General features: G+C 37.6%; 1 protein-coding gene across 2 annotated transcripts; it reads right to left on the bottom strand.

The window, feature by feature from the left end:
- Positions 1-1378: 1378 nt before the first annotated feature.
- LOC127417906 (tyrosine-protein kinase BTK-like) lies at positions 1379-20145 on the bottom strand. 2 transcript variants are annotated; one of them, XM_051658169.1, is made up of 18 exons: positions 19980-20145; positions 10513-10678; positions 10197-10301; positions 8682-8763; positions 7929-8057; positions 6798-6862; positions 6517-6704; positions 5116-5178; positions 4883-4937; positions 3964-4046; positions 3548-3675; positions 3384-3458; positions 3129-3300; positions 2797-3013; positions 2632-2696; positions 2364-2482; positions 2107-2264; positions 1379-2022 (listed from the first exon to the last, which is right to left on the bottom strand). In XM_051658169.1, exons 2-18 carry the CDS (start codon positions 10657-10659, stop codon positions 1954-1956), a joined length of 1920 nt encoding a protein of 639 aa, XP_051514129.1. In that variant the 5' UTR covers positions 10660-10678; positions 19980-20145; the 3' UTR covers positions 1379-1953. The 2 variants fall into 2 exon arrangements, with proteins under 2 accessions (XP_051514129.1, XP_051514130.1); XM_051658170.1 differs by lacking the exon at positions 19980-20145 and adding an exon at positions 11828-11975.
- Positions 20146-20320: the final 175 nt, after the last annotated feature.

Here is a 20320-nt window from a genome sequence, read left to right as displayed (position 1 = left end):
TCAAATGCCGGTAATCACTTATGGTGACAAAGGCCTATATTTTGACAGGGTTCCCACATGTCCTGGAAATCCTGGAATTTTGCAACGCAGTTTTCCAGTCATGAAAAAGTCATGGAACATGAGAGAAACACCTGGAAAATGTCCTGCAAAATAATTATTTGTCCTATAAAATATTTTAGTATAATTAAACTGTTTGATTTGGTCACAGACAACGTTTGTGTTACATGTACATGTATTGATATAGTGTAATTTTGTTTTTAGTTCCAACATTGCTGTAGTGTATACAAAAACGTTTGAGACGACGGTCGGACGCACAGATAAAATAATAATAATAAAAAAAAAATTCACATCCCGAGGTGGTAGAGTGTTGATGCAGCCTTTACACCTCGGTATGTACTGTAAATTAATTTTCAATAATTATACAATCGGAGTCTGCTTACACCGCCGTTAAAACATGAATGGCCCTATAATTTCTGTGATGCATAAACATTGATGGAATTGCTGAATCCAGTCATAAAAAGTGCATTAGCTATAAGATATGGAATGTCATGGAATTTTACATGTTTGGAACAAAAATGAATGTTTGAATGCATAATTAATCATATTGAAATCTCGATATGTCCAAGTGTGAATAATAAACCGCAAAAGGCTGCAATTTAATAAAATAAATATATAATCTGCATTTGCTGCATGCTTCAAAATGAATGTGTGAAGCCGGTGGCTCGTTGGCTGATAACACCTTTCATAAGCATCACGCGTGCTCTGGGTGTGTGTATGTGTGTAGTAGATGACAGTGAGCAGAGCACTCTGAAATGTGCAGCACATACAGTCTATATTATTTTAATGAAAGTATAGCTTTTTGGGGTTTAATTATCACATTGGGACATGTAGCAATTTGCTGAGAAACTACTGTCAAAAACACATAGAAATGCCCAAATATAAGCTCGATTTAAATGGACGTGTAAAATGGGAAAAAAATATCATGTTTAATGCAATTAAATAATAATACTAAAGCAACATCTGTGATGTTCTGTTGTGCTCATTTGGCAAAAATATCTCCAGTGTTGTTTCAGATTGTGCTGTGAGGATTTTGTAGAAAAGCACTTAATTTGATAAAAATAATACAATGTTAAGTTGAAAAATGTAATTAATTAAAATAATTCTATTTTCATTTAACTAAAGTTTTAATGAATGATTAAATTGAATTAAACTGAAAAAAGAAAAAAAGAAAACCTCCAATAACCTCAATTTTAATGACCCCTCTTGTGTTTTTTGCTTAAATATTACAACATAAAATGTCCTGGAAAATTGTGCCTTGAAAAGAGTGGGAACTCTGTATATAGTATAGTGAAAAAAATAAAAATCAGTGGCGCAAGAATACTGGAAAACACTCTTATTTTATTTATTACACATCTAAATAAAAAGGAAAACATTTAATCTTATATTAAATATGCAACAGAATTCAGCCACAAGAGATGTGATTTTAATTCAAGAAATATTTACACACTAAGACTGGAAGATTTCTTCTAGGTGCTGCTTTGTTACTATGGTATTACTCAAGTTTACTCATATTGTTTTCGTACTTCGTATTGTTTTATGTACATGAAATGCATACAATCCTGAATTTTCTATTGCTATTATTATTGTTGTTGCTGGTTATTATTCATTGTTGTAATAATATAATAAAGAGTAACTTTTTATTTGGATATGAAACTTGCACAGGGGAATTTTATAAATAAAGCATAGCTTTAGGAAAGTGTAAGGAAAAGAGTGAAATATTAAATTATACATTTCATTCAAATTGCCATTTTCCTTGGCTCAAACCAAAGACTGCAACATTTTAAACTCAAGCCATTGAGTGATTCTTGCTGTCCCATACACAAGACCATTGCATGTGATGGATTGTGTGCTTAATGTCCAAGGATCCAGGGAAGTTGTCTATGGTTATGAATATTACATATTGAAGAGCAAATCCTTGATGATCATGACAAGATCCTGGAATGTGGGTCGTTCTTCTGGTCTCTACAAAGAAAGAGAGGGCAAACTCTTTAATTGTAATTTTTAAACTTGCAAATATGATCAAATAACAGCTAAATTCCTGTGTACCTCATGCCAACAGCTAGTCATAATGGAATAAACTTTGTCATTGGCCAACTGTGGGCGATAAAGCCGGTGACCTGCAGATACTTTGTCCACTATCTCTGTATTGTTCCACCGATCATATGGCATTCTGCCTAGAGTGTAAATCTCCCACATCAAAACACCTGTAAATGACCGAGAAGTCAAACAAATAAGATAAGAGAAAATGACACCACAGTTTTGAAAAAAGGTAAAGTTATGCTGGAAATGAAGCAGTGACGCACCAAATGCCCAGATATCTGACTTGCTGCTAAACTTGCAGTAAAGGAGGACTTCAGGAGGTGACCAGCGCACGGGGAACTTTGAGCCAGCAGAACTGGTGTACTCATCATCCAGGACATACCTGTAATGACAGCAGGACGGATGTTGTCAGGGAAGCTGATGCAAAACAGCAGCCCAGAAATAAAATGATTTCTCTATAGAGCAGTTTCAGGGGCACTTTGTATAGTGAATATTGCACAACAAGTACAACAATGCATAAAATTCTCTTACCTTGACAATCCAAAATCAGTCACTTTAATGGTTCCATTTGAATCTACTAAACAGTTCCTAGCAGCCTACAAACACAAACAACAATAATAAAAATACAATATATTTTTTAAAAGAACTATATCAAATCTATTCTAGTTTGCATGAAATACTTTTTATTAAACCAACCAGGTCTCTGTGAATGTACTGATTGGCCTCTAAGTAGGCCATGCCCTCGCTGACATCTTTACACATTTCAAGGAGCAGAATGCCAGAGGGGTGCTGCAAGACGTCCCGTAAGTAGTTCAGCAGACATCCATTGGCCAGATATTCTGTGACGATATAGATGGGTCGTTGTTTTGTGCTAACACCGTAGAGCTGCACTAGGTTTTCATGACAGAGTTTCCTAGAGTCGTACAGAAGAATATAATACATGAAATATAGAAATTCAGTAGGATATAATCATTGCCAATCGATAATGCAGTGTATTAACCACTTTAATCTTTAAAGGAATTACTTACATCATGACCTTGGCCTCCTCAATGAAGTCATCCTCAGACATTGAGCCCTCTTTGACCATTTTAATGGCCACATCATGACGGCCTTGCCACTTCCCATACTTTACCACACCAAACTGCCCATTGCCAAGTTCCCTGATAAATGTAAGCTGACGAGGATCGATCTCCCAGCCGCCTGGATTGCAAAAAAGAACACCGTTCATTGAGAATTTTAAACAGTTTTATCCATAAGAACCATACAACAAAATATTAACTCACCATAACCCAGACCAGCGGTGGACGGAGCATGCTGAGCTCGATTTGACACAATGTGTTTTAGTCTGCTCACCAGACCTGAAGTAGATGGTTTTGATCTCATTAAGTACTTTTACACCCATAATTTGTCATTATGTATTCACATTCACAGTTAAGGTACCATTTACCTGCTGCATTATGCTGGTGGTAATTGATAAGTTCTGGGATACTACTAAAGTTGTGCTTCTCTGCTAGATAGAACTGGCCTTGTGTGGTGACGCATATGTTGTAGTGTCTGCAGCTGCCAACACTCTCCCTACAGAGTGAAAAGAAATTACTGCCAGGTTCAAATAATCACTTGGGATTAAAGCTGAACATTCGATCAGTCTTATATAGAATTTAAGAGAGGAACAGCTAAGTCCCTTGACCATTTACACATTGGGGATGTTGATTTGTGATATGACTGATCCTAGTTTTGCATGGAGTGATTTACATCTCTCTTCCTCTGTATGGTCAATTTACCACTTTCAGTGTTGTTCTGGTTTTGATTATGCTGACTTTAAACTGCATGACAAATGCTCTGAAGAGGCTAAATCAAACTCACCCACCAGCCTTGGTGAAGACAGAGACAGTGTATTTTCCAGTGTATTTTCCAGAGTCTCTCACCAAGAAACCACCATCTTTACTCTATTTTTTAAAGACAGCATTGTAATTATACTATATAGTATATAATATACTATATACTTTTACAATAAACATATATATTGTATATTTTATACAATACATATACATACAGAATACAGTTACACTTTAAAGGCTTTAAAGGCACTTAGAAATAATCAAAACATCCAAAATATCATTATATTAATTATCATAATAATACATTTTAAATATTCATATATTGTTATATAATATTAAAAATATCAGAACCAGTAGCATTTATTTTAAAGATAGCACAAGCACATTTTTCAAGCAAAATATTTCACCAAAAAATAAGTTTATAAAAGTTTTATATGATAAAGCTAAAACAAATAGGTATTTGGACTCTTTCTGGTTCTGAAAAAGGTCTGCTGTCATATGTTTGCTAAGGGTCCTTGGTTTTATATTTTGTTCTAATGCAATGAAATGAATATATTTTTAAGTGTGACGGAAGTGTACAAATACTTTGGGGCCACTGTACATTAAAAGAATGGATGTATTTTTATTATAATCATACAGTTGGAGAACAGGGCACGCAGGATCGTTTCTAGGCATTGGAGAACTAGCCGGTCGCCTAGGGCGCCACTAGCTGGTGGGGTCGCAAATGAGGAGGCCACAAACCCACCAACTTCCAAAACCAAAACAACCACCCCCACGCCAGGCGCTAACAGGGATCCTGCCTAGGGCACCAAAATGGTCAGAAACGGCCCTTAGGGCACAGTCCCGAGATAGAAGTAGTAAATTGATAGTAATATAATAATAGATGTTAATAGTTGTTGATAAACCATTCAAATGATTGATTAGCAGCAAGGCTCTATACTTACTTCTGTTTTCAGTAAATTCTCTGCTTGACTTCGGTTGATGTTCTTGCAGTACCAGCTACAAGACATTGAGACAAATCTGTTCAACTGAGGCTCTACGTGACTTGAACTTAAGTATGTGAGTCAAAACATCCTTCACTTGTGGTTGTGGTATGCTTATAAAGTTGATGATTGTTCATGTTAACTCTTTCAACTAGTGTAGCTGTTGCTGTCAGTGTTCTTGAATGTATACTCACTCATGTTTCTCCAATCCATTCAAGGCTTGAGCAATATAGTTACTTGGGATGTAGCCCTCATTTCTGTAAACAGTGTAGGAGATCAGTATGATATAGTAATGCTTTTTATATCTGACAGGATATATAATTTGGACGCAGCCTTGATTGCACAGCTAGTTACTCCTCACTACTTTTCACATACAGCCTGTGAACGTTTCCCCTGATAAGCAAATAATTTGATAGCACACACACAACATTGTGGTAGCAACCACAGCAGAGTTGAATACATTCTCATATTTGCAACATTTGGAGAATCTTATGGGGCTTTTCCACTGCACGGTACAGCTCAACTCAACTCGACTCTGCTCGCTTTTTGGGGGTTTTCCACTAGGATAGTACCTAGTACCTGATACTTTTTTTAGTACCACCTCGGTCGAGGTTCCAAGTGAGCCGAGCTGATACTAAATGTGACGTCAAAACCCTGCAGATCATTGATTGGTCAGAGAGAATCGTCACTACCAGCGTTGCTGGATTTGCGACATGGGACATCAACCTGCTAGTTTTAAAGTTAGCAACAGCGACAGCAATATCATTTGTTCACACGACATTCGAATTGTAAGAAGAAATGGCTGTGCGCAAAACCACGCCGTGGTCAATAACGACGAACGAAACGACGCGAAATGAAAAAGTCTTTCAGGAAGAGTCTCAGCTGTTGGCCGCACACGGTTACCACCGGACCTACCAACAGTGTAGGGAAAAGTAAAAAAAATTAAAAGTGATTACAGAACCATCAAGGACCACAGCAGCCGGAGTGGTTCAAACAGAAGAAAGTGGACGTGGTTCGACCAAATGGACGCTATCTATGGCAATAGACCAGCAAGCAATGGGAAGGAGAGTGCTCTGGACTCGGCCACGGCATTGTTGGAGTCCACGATGGAGGATGGTACATTTTGTTACGTTAACTCTATATTCTGCTTGAAAATTTCACTTTATTTAGTTGACCAGCTACTGGAAAGCTTGCTTCTAAAACAACCAGGCCAATTTAACTGTTACACTTGTGTAAAATCACCATGCAACAACTGCTTTATGCAGCACAATGAGCTAGTAGCTAACAGCTAGCGGTCGTGTTATTGTTTATGGTCAGAAATGTTTGTGTTGCGTTTAAGGTGATGTCACGGCAGTAGAAGCGGCGCAACTATGACGATCAGCATATAATCCCACCCACGTTGAGGCGGCACTAAACTGCAGTGGAAAAGCAAGCTCAGAAAAGTAAAGGAGTCGAGTTGAGTCGAACCGTAACATGCAGTGGAAAAGTGCCATTAATGTCTACATCACAGCATGATTGCTTGTACTAGTACACACTTAAGATTAAAACTTATGTTAGTTAACAATAGTTCACACAGTAATGGTGCAGTCTCTTACCCGTACTTATCTCTAGCTTTATACCAGTTGGTATCATTGGTTTCTAAAAGTGTGTACTCTTCATCTTTTCTCAACTCCAAGTCATTGGGAGCCATTGGTGTGTACTCATATTCAGCTATAACAGTCATGCCCACACTAAAGCCTGTGGGCGTGGGTGGCTGGGGGGGCAGTGGTCTGGACAGCTTTTCCTAAAACAGGAAGGGAACACAGATCAGTTCTCAAGCAAATCGAATGCTGCGCTATGAATGTACTGCCATCGATTGGATAGAGAGTTGACTAACCTCAGGCGGTGTTGGTGGGAGAGGCTTCCTGGAATCACGCTTCCTGGAACCTCTGCTCGGAAACCCTTAGAGGAAGAGTGGCACATTTTGCATTTTTGAAATGAATAAGATTGGTGTTTAATTAGCATTAACTCTAGCGATTTCACAATTCTGTTGTGCAAAAGCAAAACACAGTAAGTACACATTTTGTAAAAACTGTGTTATGACTCAAATCGGGTGTTTTAGAATATGATCTGTCTTGTGACAGATGGATTTGGCACAGCTATGGTCAGATTCAGAGAAAGGAGTGTGAAAATTGCAAAAACTACAAAATAAGCATAATCAGTAGCATAATTTAGAGCTGAAATTACCAAGAGATGGTGTCGTGTTCAAATACAATGGTACTGACTTCCTGTAGCGCAAGTGGTAGAACATGGTGCCAGCAATGCAAAGACCATGCATGGCTGATTCCCCAGACTGATAACATTGTAAATTCGGCGACAGGACCTTAAAAGTTGAAATTGGTCTGTGCTTACCAAAATTCGAACCACTGCCGCCAGTGGCTAAATCTGAAAGTGTTGTTGACCAATTTCTGGGTAAAATGCACACAGGGTGGTGCCAAAAGTTGGAAATTATGTAGTATAGTCAACAGGAATGGATTTTTATATTTAATATTTATGAACCCTACCCCCTTACCCAAATCTCTACTTTAAACCTTACAAAGAGTGGAGTAAAAATTTTCTTTTAGGGTGGAAATGCCACCTCCAAATCACACTCATCATTGTTTATGTGCACGTAATTACTTCCTGGTTTCCATGGGACCAGAACCCATGTCTCAGAAATTGCTCACACAACACACTAGTAGTAAAGCCGGAGTAACGCTAGAGGAAAAGGTAAACACTTTTGAATTGATGCAAAAATGTTTAAAGAGGTACCGGTTTTGTCAGTATTTTTAAAGAATGGGTCAATCTCAGGGTACACGAAAAATTGGAAGCAAAATGATGATTTTCTCTGTGATTATGTTGCAATTCCCAGAGAATACACATACATGTAGTAAATAAATGTATATCTTGAATGCACTGTAAGTTGGATAAAAGGGTCTACCAAAGAAATGTAAATGCTAATGTATTTTTGCTCTTTGTTTTTACACACCTCCATTTTTGGTCTCCAGCACTCTGCAACCCATGGCCTGCTTAACCTCCTGCTTGCAACATTTCCACATGCCATCCTCCCAGAAGCAGGGGTGGTACTTCTGCATCAAGTCTTTGTTGAACCTTACCACTTTAAGACAGGTACATGTGAAGTTATTTAATTTTTTTTCTCCCCAATTTGGAATGCCCAATTTCCAATGCGCTTTAAGTCCTCGTAGTGGCGTAGTGACTCGCCTCAATCCGGATGGCGGAGGATGAATCTCAGTTGCCTCCGCGTCTGAGACCGTCAATCCACGCATCTTATCATGTGGCTTGTTGAGTGTGTTACCGTGGAGACATAGCACATGTGGAGGCTACACGCTATTCTCCGTGGCATCCACGCACAACTCACCACGTTCCCCACCGAGAGCGAACCACATTATAGCGACCACGAGGAGGTTATGACCCCATGTGACTCTACCCTCCCTAGCAACCGGGCCAATTTGGCTGCTTAGGAGACCTGGCTGGAGTCACTCAGCACACCCTGGATTCGAACTCGTGATTCCAGGGGTGGTAGTCAGTGTCTTTACTCGCTTAGCTACCCATGCCCCTGAAGTTATTTACATTGAATCAACACAGCGTTTTGCATAGGACTTGAATTATGAGTTACACATTCATACTTTTCTCCTTATCTTTCCTCTAATGTAGTCCACATAAAGGTGGCTTACTCATTTGACTGTTGGACTTTGTGATAATGACCTCAGTACATACTGACCATTCTTTAATTCATGTATCCACTGCTTTCGAACTTGATCTGACTTTGCAAATACATACAGGGGACCTTCGTCATAGACTATCTGTGGGAGAGAAGAAAAAAAATGTGTTAGTTGTATACGATTTCAATCTATAGATGAATCAACTGCTAGCAGTATTTCAACATAATCTACTGTTGCCAAATGTTTCCTCTTTCTTCGGGAGCTTCATTTACTCAGTGGTTGTTTATTGCTTTTGGTTTCTAAAAGGTGTTCAGTTTCTTATTGTTACTTTAAGGGTTTCAAAGCATTTGCACAGGCTTTCATCTACACTAACATAAATACCAAGACATATAATGGCATAAAACTCTTAATACTAAGAGTCAGTAATTTGACTGTCAATTGATTGAAACTGAAATTCTGTAGTTGGCAGAGCCATCCATTTCCTGCCACTCGTTCTTTTTGTCAGAAAATCTGAGAGGTTTGAGATAGAAATCTCACTTTTTAAGTTAAAGTTTTTGAAGCTAGGTAGTCTTTTTTTCTGTCTGACGCAGTTACAGTGTCAGCACCTGTTGAATGCTGTTGTTCCTCTGATTTTGGACTTTGAAGAGAAAGAGTTTCACTCCTGCTGAGTCACTGTCAGTCTCATGGTTGAAAGCCTGAGCAGCTTTTTGACTTACAATCTATCAGCCCAATATTAAGGCATATTTTTAATAGTCCATGGGATCTTAAACTTAATGCTGTTAGCCTACTGTATATTTTCAAGACAGCTAATGCTCTTTGCCATTTTTTTTTTCTTTAGCTGAGATACAGACCACACTTAGCTCAAATTGAAAAGGAAAGCATTATATGAATTTGAGGGCTAGAAGAAGCCCAATACAAGGATATTAAAGGTGCACTCTGTATTTATTTTATATATATATATATATATATATATATATATATATATATATATATATATATATATATATATATATATAAACGTTTTACTCCTAAAGAAATGAATAGCCATTTTGAAGGATAAAATCCTGAGCACACACATGAGATAAAGACTCCAGTCATATCATTAACCTTATGAAAGCTGTTTTATTCTACATGGAGAGGGTCTACTCCCTTGTTAGGATCACATGACCATCTTAAAACTACTGGCTTAAATCTCAGTAACAGCCCTGTTATTGGACACATTCACTCATGGATTAAATTAATCATGGCTGACTGTGAATAGTGAAATTCTATAATGGCTATTATCTAATAATACAATAAACTATTGCATTTAAATAATGCTGGATCCACACTCCTAGGTGTCAGTATAAGTCCAAGATGACACCAACAAAGAATTACAGAGTGCACCTTAAATGAGGCAAGTGGAACTGACAGTAATGTAATTATACAGTAAACATTTATTGTCTTGGAATGACTGCTAAATGGCACATTAAAATGTTTAGAAATGTTCATGATATGATAAGATAGGGTTTCCACAGAAGCTGAATGAGCATATGTAGAACTGAGCTGAGATCTTTGTCTTTATAGAGACCCACCTGAAATGGGAAGAGTCGCTCAGCAGGTCCGCTGTCTTCGGGTAACACAACCTCCACACATTTGACCTTTTCAATGTCCACATAACCCTTCAGCCCTTTTCTTTTCTAAGCAGTCAAAGGGAGAGATATGTTATAAAATGATCAAAGCCCAAAAATTCTGTTGAATGGTTAGATTTTTTTGTCACAGTAGTTAGCATGTTAGAACCAAGTATGTCCTTTCTTGTATATTACTCAATGACTATATCAAAATCAAAACATCCCTTTGATCCTAACTGCATCAATATTTTCTCAATGAAATATTAAGTGTCATACATACCCCTTTATCAATGTCATAGTCGTAGTATGATATCTTATCCTGCGTGAGGACAAACAACCTCTCTTTGAAGTTTAAAGGTGAGGTCTTCTTCTTTTGCTGGGATCGTTTTATAAAAATCTCCTCCAGAATGCTGTCTGGCATGATCATTTAAATGGAATGGAATTTTCTAGGAGGGAACAAAAAAGAGAAACTGTTATGCTGTGTTTGTCATGTTGAACATGTTTGAGTAAGCTGACAGGAATTACGATGTAAACTCTCTCAATCTTTGACTTCATATAAGTTTCCTTAGAGTTATTAGCAACTCTGTAGTATTGTTATATATGTATGTTTATGATTATAAAGAATGCTACAAAAAGATTCAAATATATAAAGGAAATTCATTCCGTTTATGACAATATGTCCGCTGCCATCAAAACCTCTCTGCTTCCAAATGCCAATATCCAAAACTGTTGTGTCAGTTTTTTGGCCTAACTAAAACTAGTTCATCATAGGATGTTATGCTACATCTAAGTTTAACTTATTTAACAGTTCTATACTGAAAAAAATAAATAAATAAAATAAAACAGATCCAGGTTGCTGTCTGATTAGAAATGGTTTGCATGTGCCCTCCTGACACTGTCAATGACATCCTTTGTTGCCAATATTTCCTCCTTTAGATGATCTGCTTCCTTCGAACACTTCTTCCTGCTCCGCTGTAGGCTGTGAACCCGCCTCTCACATTTGTATTGCACATCAGGTTCTCACCTTGTGCTCTCCTCTATCTACAATACAATCCAAAACTGAACGTTTACATCCTTCGCTCCTAAATGAGCTCCACCAAAGGCCTGCATCTTAGTTTTATTGCCAAAGAGCTGAACAATAATCTTTGTATAGATACTGTAAGAATAATAAAATTATGGTTATATGTATAGAAACTATACCTCAAATCTTATTAAACCACACTAAAAATTGGGCAAGTGTCCTAAACATTACACAAACATCACAAGGGTCCCATTGATTCCAGCAAATGAGGCAGGTGAGAAGTTTGTGTCGAGAGAAAAAAAAGCATTTGTTAATCATTTAATGACCTTGCTAAAGAATCTTTTAACTAAACACAGCTTTTAGTTTTGCACTGCAATGTCTAACTTAGTTGCAAAACTTCACATATTTAAATGAAGCAATAAAGACTACAGTGAATACTTATTTTTTGAAGGATAATTTTCCCATATTTTCCCTTATTTCCCCCTTTTTTTTCAGATCTTTTACTTTCTAATTAAAAATAAGGGAAAGTAGCATATTATCAGGTTTTAGTGCAGAGATGCAGTTAATAAATTACCTGTCTCTCAGTGTCCTCTAAAATAACATCTCAGTTAGTTTTGTTCCTCATTACTTTCAATGCCTCCACAATAAGCTGTAAAAGCAGTCTGCTTCACTCACAGTCATTAAATGCTGAGTCGTCTGCGTTCTGCGGTAGAGAAAATTAACTGCCTATTTTAAACACCATCAGAGCATTTCCTGGTTTCATCTGCTGTCACCACCCCCTTTTAACACTATCAAAACACTCATCACTAAAACTTGTATTCTCTTTGTCAAAGATGAACATTGCTGCCACATTATATGTGGGTTTGTATATTAATAAAGCACTGTTGGCAAATTCCGAGCAATTTCTGCAGTTTTCATTACAGTTTCAAACATGCTCTTCACCTGACACCATGGTAGGTTTGGTGTTGGATTCTGCAGTTGAACACACGTTGGTTTTAGCAACCTTGTTTATCATGCAAGGCCACTGACTTTCAAGACACGATTTAAGTCAGAGGGAAGTTGCATCAATGTTGCTGTGTGATACAGAGGAAGGGGAAACTAAGTTTGTATCAGCATCAGTAGGCAATACGAGTCAGATAAATAAATGTCTATATACAGTGCATCCGGAAAGTATTCACAGCGCTTCACTTTTTCCACATTTTGTTATGTTACAGCCTTATTCCAAAATTGATTAAATTCATTATTTTCCTCAAAATTCTACAAACAATACCCCATAATGACAACGTGAAAGAAGTTTGTTTGAAATCTTTGCAAATTTATTAAAAATAAAAAATGAAAAAAATCACATGTACATAAGTATTCACAGCCTTTGCCATGACACTCAAAATTGAGCTCAGGTGCATCCTGTTTCCACTGATTATCCTTGAGATGTTTCTACAACTTGACTGGAGTCCACCTGTGGTAAATTCAGTTGATTGGACATGATTTGGAAAGGCACACACCTGTCTATATAAGGTCCCACAGTTAACAGTGCATGTCAGAGCACAAACCAAGCCATGAAGTCCAAGGAATTGTCTGTAGACCTCCAAGACAGGATTGTATTGAGGCACAGATCTGGGGAAGGGTTCAGAAACATTTCTGCAGCATCGAAGGTCCCAATGAGCACAGTGGCCTCCATCATCCGTAAATGGAAGAAGTTTGGAACCACCAGGACTCTTCCTAGAGCTGGCCGCCTGGCCAAACTGAGCGATCGGGGGAGAAGGGCCTTAGTCAGGGAGGTGACCAAGAACCTGATGGTCACTCTGACAGAGCTCCAGCATTTCTCTGTGGAGAGAGGAGAACCTTCCAGAAGAACAACCATCTCTGCAGCACTCCACCAATCAGGCCTGTATGGTAGAGTGGCCAGACGGAAGCCACTCCTCAGTAAAAGGCACATGACAGCCCGCCTGGAGTTTGCCAAAAGGACCTGAAGGACTCTCAGACCATGAGAAACAAAGACTGAACTCTTTGGCCTGAATGGCAAGTGTCATGTCTGGAGGAAACCAGGCACCGCTCATCATCTGGCCAATACCATCCCTACAGTGAAGCATGGTGGTGGCAGCATCATGCTGTGGGGATGTTTTTCAGCGGCAGGAACTGGGAGACTAGTCAGGATCGAGGGAAAGATGAATGCAGCAATGTACAGAGACATCCTTGAAAACCTGCTCCACAGCGCTCTGGACCTCAGACTGGGGTTAAGGTTCATCTTCCAACAGGACAATGACCCCAAACACACAGCCAAGATAACAAAGGAGTGGCTCCGGGACAACTCTGTGAATGTCCTTGAGTAGCCCAGCCAGAGCCCAGAGTTGAACCCGATTGAAAATTTCTGGAGAGATCTGAAAATGGCTGTGCACCGACGCTCCCCATCCAACCTGATGGAGCTTGAGAGGTCCTGCAAAGAAGAATGGGAGAAACTGCCCAAAAATAGGTGTGCCAAGCTTGTAGCATCATACTCAAAAAGACTTGAGGATGTAATTGGTGCCAAAGGTGCTTCAACAAAGTATTGAGCAAAGGCTGTGAATACTTATGTACATGTGATTTTTTTTTTTTCATTTGTTTTTTTTTAATACATTTGCAAAGATTTCAAACAAACTTCTTTTACGTTGTCATTATGGGGGTATTGTTTGTAGAATTTTGAAGAAAATAATGAATTTAATAAATTTTGGAATAAGGCTGTAACATAACAAAATGTGGAAAAAGTGAAGCGCTGTGAATACTTTCCGGATGGAAAGTATTCACAGGTGGCCGAAAGTTTGGAGTAATGTAGAGATTTTGTACTTATGGAAAGAAATTGGTACTTTTATTCACCAAAGTGGCATTCAACTGATCACAATGTATAGTCAGGACATTAATAATGTGAAAAATGTATATTACAATTTAAAAAATAAAATAAAAATAAAAACTACTTCAAAGAGTTCTCATAAAAAATCCTCCACGTGCAGCAATGACAGCTTTGCAGATCCTTGACATTCTAGCTGTCAGTTTGTCCAGATACTCAGGTGACATTTCACCCCACACTTCCTGTAGAACTTGCCATAGATTTGGCTATCTTGTCGGGCACTTCTCACGCACCTTACAGTCTATCTGGTCCCACAAAAACTCAATGGGGTTAAGATCCATAGCGCTCTTTTACAATTATCTGTTGTCCAATGTCTGTGTTTCTTTGCCCACTCTAACCTTTTCTTTTTGTTTTTCTGTTTCAAAAGTGTCTTTTTCTTTGAAATTCTTCCCATAAGGCCTGCACCACTGAGTCTTCTCTTTACTGTTGGACATGAAATTGGTGTTGAGCGGGTAGAATTCAATGAAGCTGTCAGCTGAGGACAGGTGGGCATCTATTTCTCAAACTAGAGTCTCTGATGTACTTATCCTCTTGTTTAGTTGAACATCTGACCTTCCACATCTCTTTCTGTCCTTGTTAAAGCCTACTATTTGCATACTGTGACAATGTTAAGCTTCATTTAATGAACAAAATAGCTTTCAACTGTGTTTGATATAATGGCAAGTGATTTTCTAGTACCAAATTAGCAAATTATGAGTTATGGCTGCTGGAAATGGGGCCTGTCTAGATTTGATCAAAAATGACTTTTTTTCAAATAGTGATGGTGCTGTTTTTTACATAAGTAATGTCCTCACTATACTTTGTGATCAGTTGAATGTTTTTTCACTTTGGTGAATAAAAGTACCAATTTCCTTCCGAAACATCAAAATTTGTACATTATTCCAAACTTTTGGCCGCCAGTATATATATATACACTGTATATATTTAATGTATATGTAATACTAGGATTTATACTGTACATGCTTCAAGCACACTACATTAATGTACTCCCTGTAGTTACCAGTTTACTTACTTGCTTACTGACGTGTCACTTTGTGTTATTTAAAAAGTAATGTTGAGCAACAGGAACCTTCTAGAGTGTCCTGTGTCTATAAGGTTCCTGTGTGATAAGTTGGTGTGTATTGCTGATGCTATGAGGGAGGGAACTGGGCAAAAGATAGACTGCCACTTTAGACCGCAATTTATCTATACTAATGTGTGTCATATTCTGCATATTCACATGGCTAATTTAAACTCAAATGCAACAGTACATACGTTACAGTATTTTAAGCAATGTTACTTATGTCACATGTTAGTACTATTGTGTGCACTGATGAAGGAAAACCTTTACCATACAGTAAATACAAATTTCCTATAAAATAGGACAAAGGCTACAAAATGCCCCAGAGGTTAATGAACAATGGTGATGAACGGCTGTAGAATACGAACAGTAAATGTTTTCATTGGAATCAGGGGCGGATCTACTGGGGTGGCATGGGGTGGCAAATGCCACCCTAAGAAAAAGCATTGCCACCCCATCTGCCACCCCAGCATAAATATCCAAATGTATCAAATATAAATTTAAGTATATTATAGTTGATTTTGACATTGTGTAGGGGTTTATTCATGCCAAACTGCCTAAACTCTCAGAAAATGCACAAATGACTACAGACCCATAGCGTGACTGATTACAGCAGCAACCAATCCCGTAATTGTTTACAGCAGCAGCCAATCACAGCATCGACCAATTGCCAACCTACTATTGCAGCGCGAGTAAAGTGTTTGGGCTCTCAAGGGATGATCAGCTTATTTCCTCAACAACAATTACCACATTGACAAATATGTGGAAAAAAAGAGGTAAAAGATGAATTTCTCAGTTGTTTCCAAATATTCACTGAATGATTATTAGATGCATCGCTGTCAGTTATGGGTTGAGACGGGTAAGACGTGTCCTCACCACTTTTTGAAATAGCTGTCGTCAGGTACAGTATGTGTTTAATCCAGATGAAACATCTCCAGTTCTTGAGAAGGAGTTTAAATTTCATCTGTGTGTGTTTTGACTGGCGATCTGGCGCTGGAATATGTTATTTTGAATGTTATGATAAGTGTTAGTTGCGACTGTTATCAGTGTCGTTAAGTGTAAGCAGTTTTGGCGCAGCTCACGCACTTTTCGCACAGCTCACGCACCCATTGTGATGGCCTTCTCGGCCATATTGTTTGTGTGTATGTAGTGTGTGTGTGTGTGTGTGTGCGTGCCTGTGTTGTCTTTTTCTTTTTCTCTCCCTCTCTCTTAATCACTCTCAGGTGTGTGGTAACCAGGTGAGCTGATTGTTGATGGGGCGCACCGGTGTGCAGTGTATTTCCTCCTTATATAAACAGTTTGCTGTTTTTTCATATACAGAACTGTCAATAAAAGTGTCTGTGTTTCTGCTACTCTCGGCTCCCCTCTCACATCTTTTATTGCATTTTATTTTTAAACACCCATGCACTGATGTACAGATGCAATCATGTTTTATTAAAATAAAAGTTATATTTGTTTGAATTCAAATCCAAAACCTCTAAAAACTAAAGGCAAAATGTTACTACTAGATCAATCAGTCATGTTCTTAATCAAAGTGCTGATCTATGTAATCATCCACTGATTAACAAAATCCCAAGACTCATAGTTGCAGATGTAGAAATTAAATTACCATATTACGTGGAAAATTTATTTGGGTGCTTGAATCGGTCATTATGTATGACTGTTGATCAAAAAAGGTACACTGGCAGCTAAAAGTTTGGAATAATGTAAAGATTTTGCTGTTTCGGAAGGAAATTGGTACTTTTATTCACCAAAGTGGCATTCAACTGATCACAATGTATAGTCAGGACATTAATAACGTGAAAAATTACTATTACAATTAGAAAAAAAATTTCAGAACTTCTTAAACTATTTCAAAGATTTCTCATCAAAAAATCCTCCACGTGCAGCAATGACAGCTTTGCAGATCCTTGGCATTCTAGCTGTTAGTTTGTCCAGATACTCAGGTGACATTTCACCCCACACTTCCTGTAGCACTTGCCATAGATGTGGCTGTCTTGTCGGACACTTCTCACACACCTTACAGTCTAGCTGATCCCACAAAAGCTCAATGGGGTTAAGATCCATAACACTCTTTTCCAATTATCTGTTGTCCAATCTGTGTTTCTTTGCCCACTCTAACCTTTTCTTTTTGTTTTTCTGTTTCAAAAGTGGCTTTTTCTTTGCAATTCTTCCCATAAGGCCTGAGTCTTCTCTTTATTGTTGTATATGAAACTGGTGTTGAGTGGGTAGAATTCAATGAAGCTGTCAGGCTTGTGAGGCGTCTATTTCTCAAACTGCCCTTGTTAGAGCCAGTTGTCCTTTGTCTTTGAAGACTGTAGTGCACTACAGTATGAAATCTTCTGTTTTTTGGCAGTTTCAAGCATTGTATAGGTTCATTCCTCAAAACAATGATTGACTGACAAGTTTCTAGAGAAAGCTGTTTCTTTTTTGCCATTTTTGACCTAACATTGACCATGCCAATCTATTGCATACTGTGGCAACTCAAAAACAAACACAAAGACAATGTTAAGCTTCATTTAATGAACCAAATAGCTTTCAACTGTGTTTGACATAATGGCAAGTAATTTTCTAGTACCAAATTTGCAATTTAGCATGATTACTCAAGTATAAGGTGTTAGAGTGATGGCTGCTGGAAATGGGGCCTGTCTAGATTTGATCAAAAATGACTTTTTTCAAATAGTGATGGTGCTGTTTTTTACATCAGTAATGTCCTGGCTATACTTTGTGATCAGTTGAATGCAAGTTTAGTGAATTAAAGTACAAATTTCCTTCCGAAACAGCAAAATCTGTACATTATTCCAAACTTTTGGCAGCCTGTGTAATTTAAAAGAATCTCTTACTGTGCATAACATTATTAATATTCATGAGTTTTGCAGCACTGCCCCCACAGTACAATTTTCTGTACAGTTTATTTTTATTTAGACCTAACTTTGTGTTAATCTTCGCTTTCAAATTGATATGCATGCATTTTCCATCCATGGGTACACTTAACAAAGGTAGTGAAGTTTAGTCCAGATTGCCAGTTCTAAATGTCAAGCTAAGGAACATTTAGAATTTGTTGACGTGTTTAATGGACAATGTCTTGGTGCTCTGGAGATATACATTTTGTTACTTAATTTTTATAATGCAAAAAAAAAAAAAAAAAAAAAAAGTGTAATGTTGGCAAATCAGTTGCAAAATGGTTACTATGTGGTTCCTGTTGGAAATGCAGTTGTATCACAAATTCATGGACATTTGTAATTTGATAGTGACTCCAATTAATTAACTAGTACTTGTTGCAATGAAGCGTGGTACCTTAATCCATAAGAACTATGCATGGGTGCTTGCTTTGGTGTTGCCACCCCTAATAGTGTGTATGCCACCCCCTTGCCACCCCATAAAAACATTTCTAGATCCGCCCCTGATTTGAATGTCTGTTTGAATTTGTATTTGCATTCCTGTGCAAGACTGATATCCCCACAAAATTGACTCTTTTCATTGTGTTGTGTAAATGCAAAGCATAAGATATAGCATATTAGCTGATTATATCTTGCATCTCATGCATTTAGTCTTGAAAAATGTCCGAAAAGGTATGTATGAGTAAACTGCATACAATGGGCCTTATTAATGAAACACAAGCGGAATGTATTTGTGTAAATCATTCATAAAACCCTACATATATTTTGCACATTCAATCCAATGGGACACTTTACGTACTGTAAGAATGGATTTATAAACAATTTACATTAAATTAATTCTGCTCATGTTTAATATAACCTATTGTGAACAGACATTTGTTTTAATGTTGTTTGAGCACTTAACGATGCTAAAAACACTGGAGCAGTCTGGCTAAATAAATTGACATCATTGAAGCTACACTACAGCATGCACCAGTTTAACTCAGTTTTGCATTCTCTTACATTGATGTTATTACTTAATTACTTTTTTATTTTCTTCTTATAAGTTTAAATTAACATTATTATGTTGGTTAATATTATATAAGTGTAAAGTTGCTTTGGATAGAAACATCTGCAATGCAAAAAAATAAATAATGTTAATTACTGTATATAGTTGCTCTGAAGATACATGCCAAAGATTCCAATTAATAATGTTCTGAAACCTTGTAATAATGTCTGTGTGGTGTGGTATGAGAAGGTAAAAGTGTAAAGGACATACATTAGACTATTTTCACGTGCAAATTAGTTTCACAATCAGTTTTTCTCTGGCTGTATAACTGCATACTATTACAGTATATATACACGTCTATTCTGTGAATTAAACTTGCTGTTGCAAAGAACAAGCCACTTGTTACTCCTTTGTAAATGTCCAATTTGCATGCAAGATGAATTTAATTCAGTTCTGGAATGTTGATTTGCTTTGAGTGACCATAAAATAGGATAGTTAAACAGTAAAGAGGGCTCAAGGATAAAAATATAATTACTGCTAAAAGGAAACAAGCTGTAAGAGGAGCTAAAATGGATTAGTTAAGCCTTTAAAAGATACTACATTGGAGTGTCTCTCACTCTCTCTCCATTACATTTTGTTTGAAATTGTTGAGCTTCTGTTTACACAAGTCCTCATTTCTCAAATATTCCAAATTAATAGTGAAGACAAGCATGCTTCTATCCATTACAGAACTTATTTATATACAGAAATTTCTTTTTGAGTAACAACTTTACTGAATGTCTGCCCAGTTACAGTCAAGGGTCACAGCTTGCACTTCATCTCTGGCAAATTACTGTACTTCTTGATAGAGCAACCCGATTTCTAAACGAACTATGAAAGAAAGCTAAGAATTCCTACCTCAGTTTTCTTCACCTGTGATCCTGCACCAGGATGAGACCAGTCTTAGACAGAATGTAGGTTATTAAACCGGGCTGTGAATGTGATCAGCAGCAGACAAAACTCCACCCTACCACAGGACTCGTTACCCAGTTCCCCTTTTGCTTCCTGATCATTTTCATACTTTTGCTCATGCAGGGCTGCTTTTACCAGTTTTACGTAATATGTTGACACTCACAAATGCTGCATGCAACTGACCCTGTAAACATCTCCAATATTCTGTTTTAAGGGGGTTAACTCTGGTCAATCCAGTGTCTTCTTGACTTGTTTGATAAATAAGAAAATAACAGAAGATTTCCCAA

This window comes from Myxocyprinus asiaticus, chromosome 27 (genome assembly GCF_019703515.2).
Source record: "Myxocyprinus asiaticus isolate MX2 ecotype Aquarium Trade chromosome 27, UBuf_Myxa_2, whole genome shotgun sequence".
In the NCBI taxonomy this organism is placed as follows: Eukaryota; Metazoa; Chordata; class Actinopteri; order Cypriniformes; family Catostomidae; genus Myxocyprinus; species Myxocyprinus asiaticus.
This window is presented reverse-complemented; position numbering and strand designations above follow the sequence as displayed.

Bases quoted from the DNA above. Each gene is read 5' to 3' on its own strand.
- LOC127417906 (XM_051658169.1), bottom strand. From the start codon at position 10,659: ATGATCATGCCAGACAGCATTCTGGAGGAGATTTTTATAAAACGATCC. The intron at 6,863-7,928 runs GTGTGTAAAAAC...TCTTCCTCTAAG, and splicing joins GCTGGAGACCAAAAATGGAG to GGTTTCCGAGCAGAGGTTCC. The intron at 2,697-2,796 runs GTTGGTTTAATA...TTGTGTTTGTAG, and splicing joins AGTACATTCACAGAGACCTG to GCTGCTAGGAACTGTTTAGT.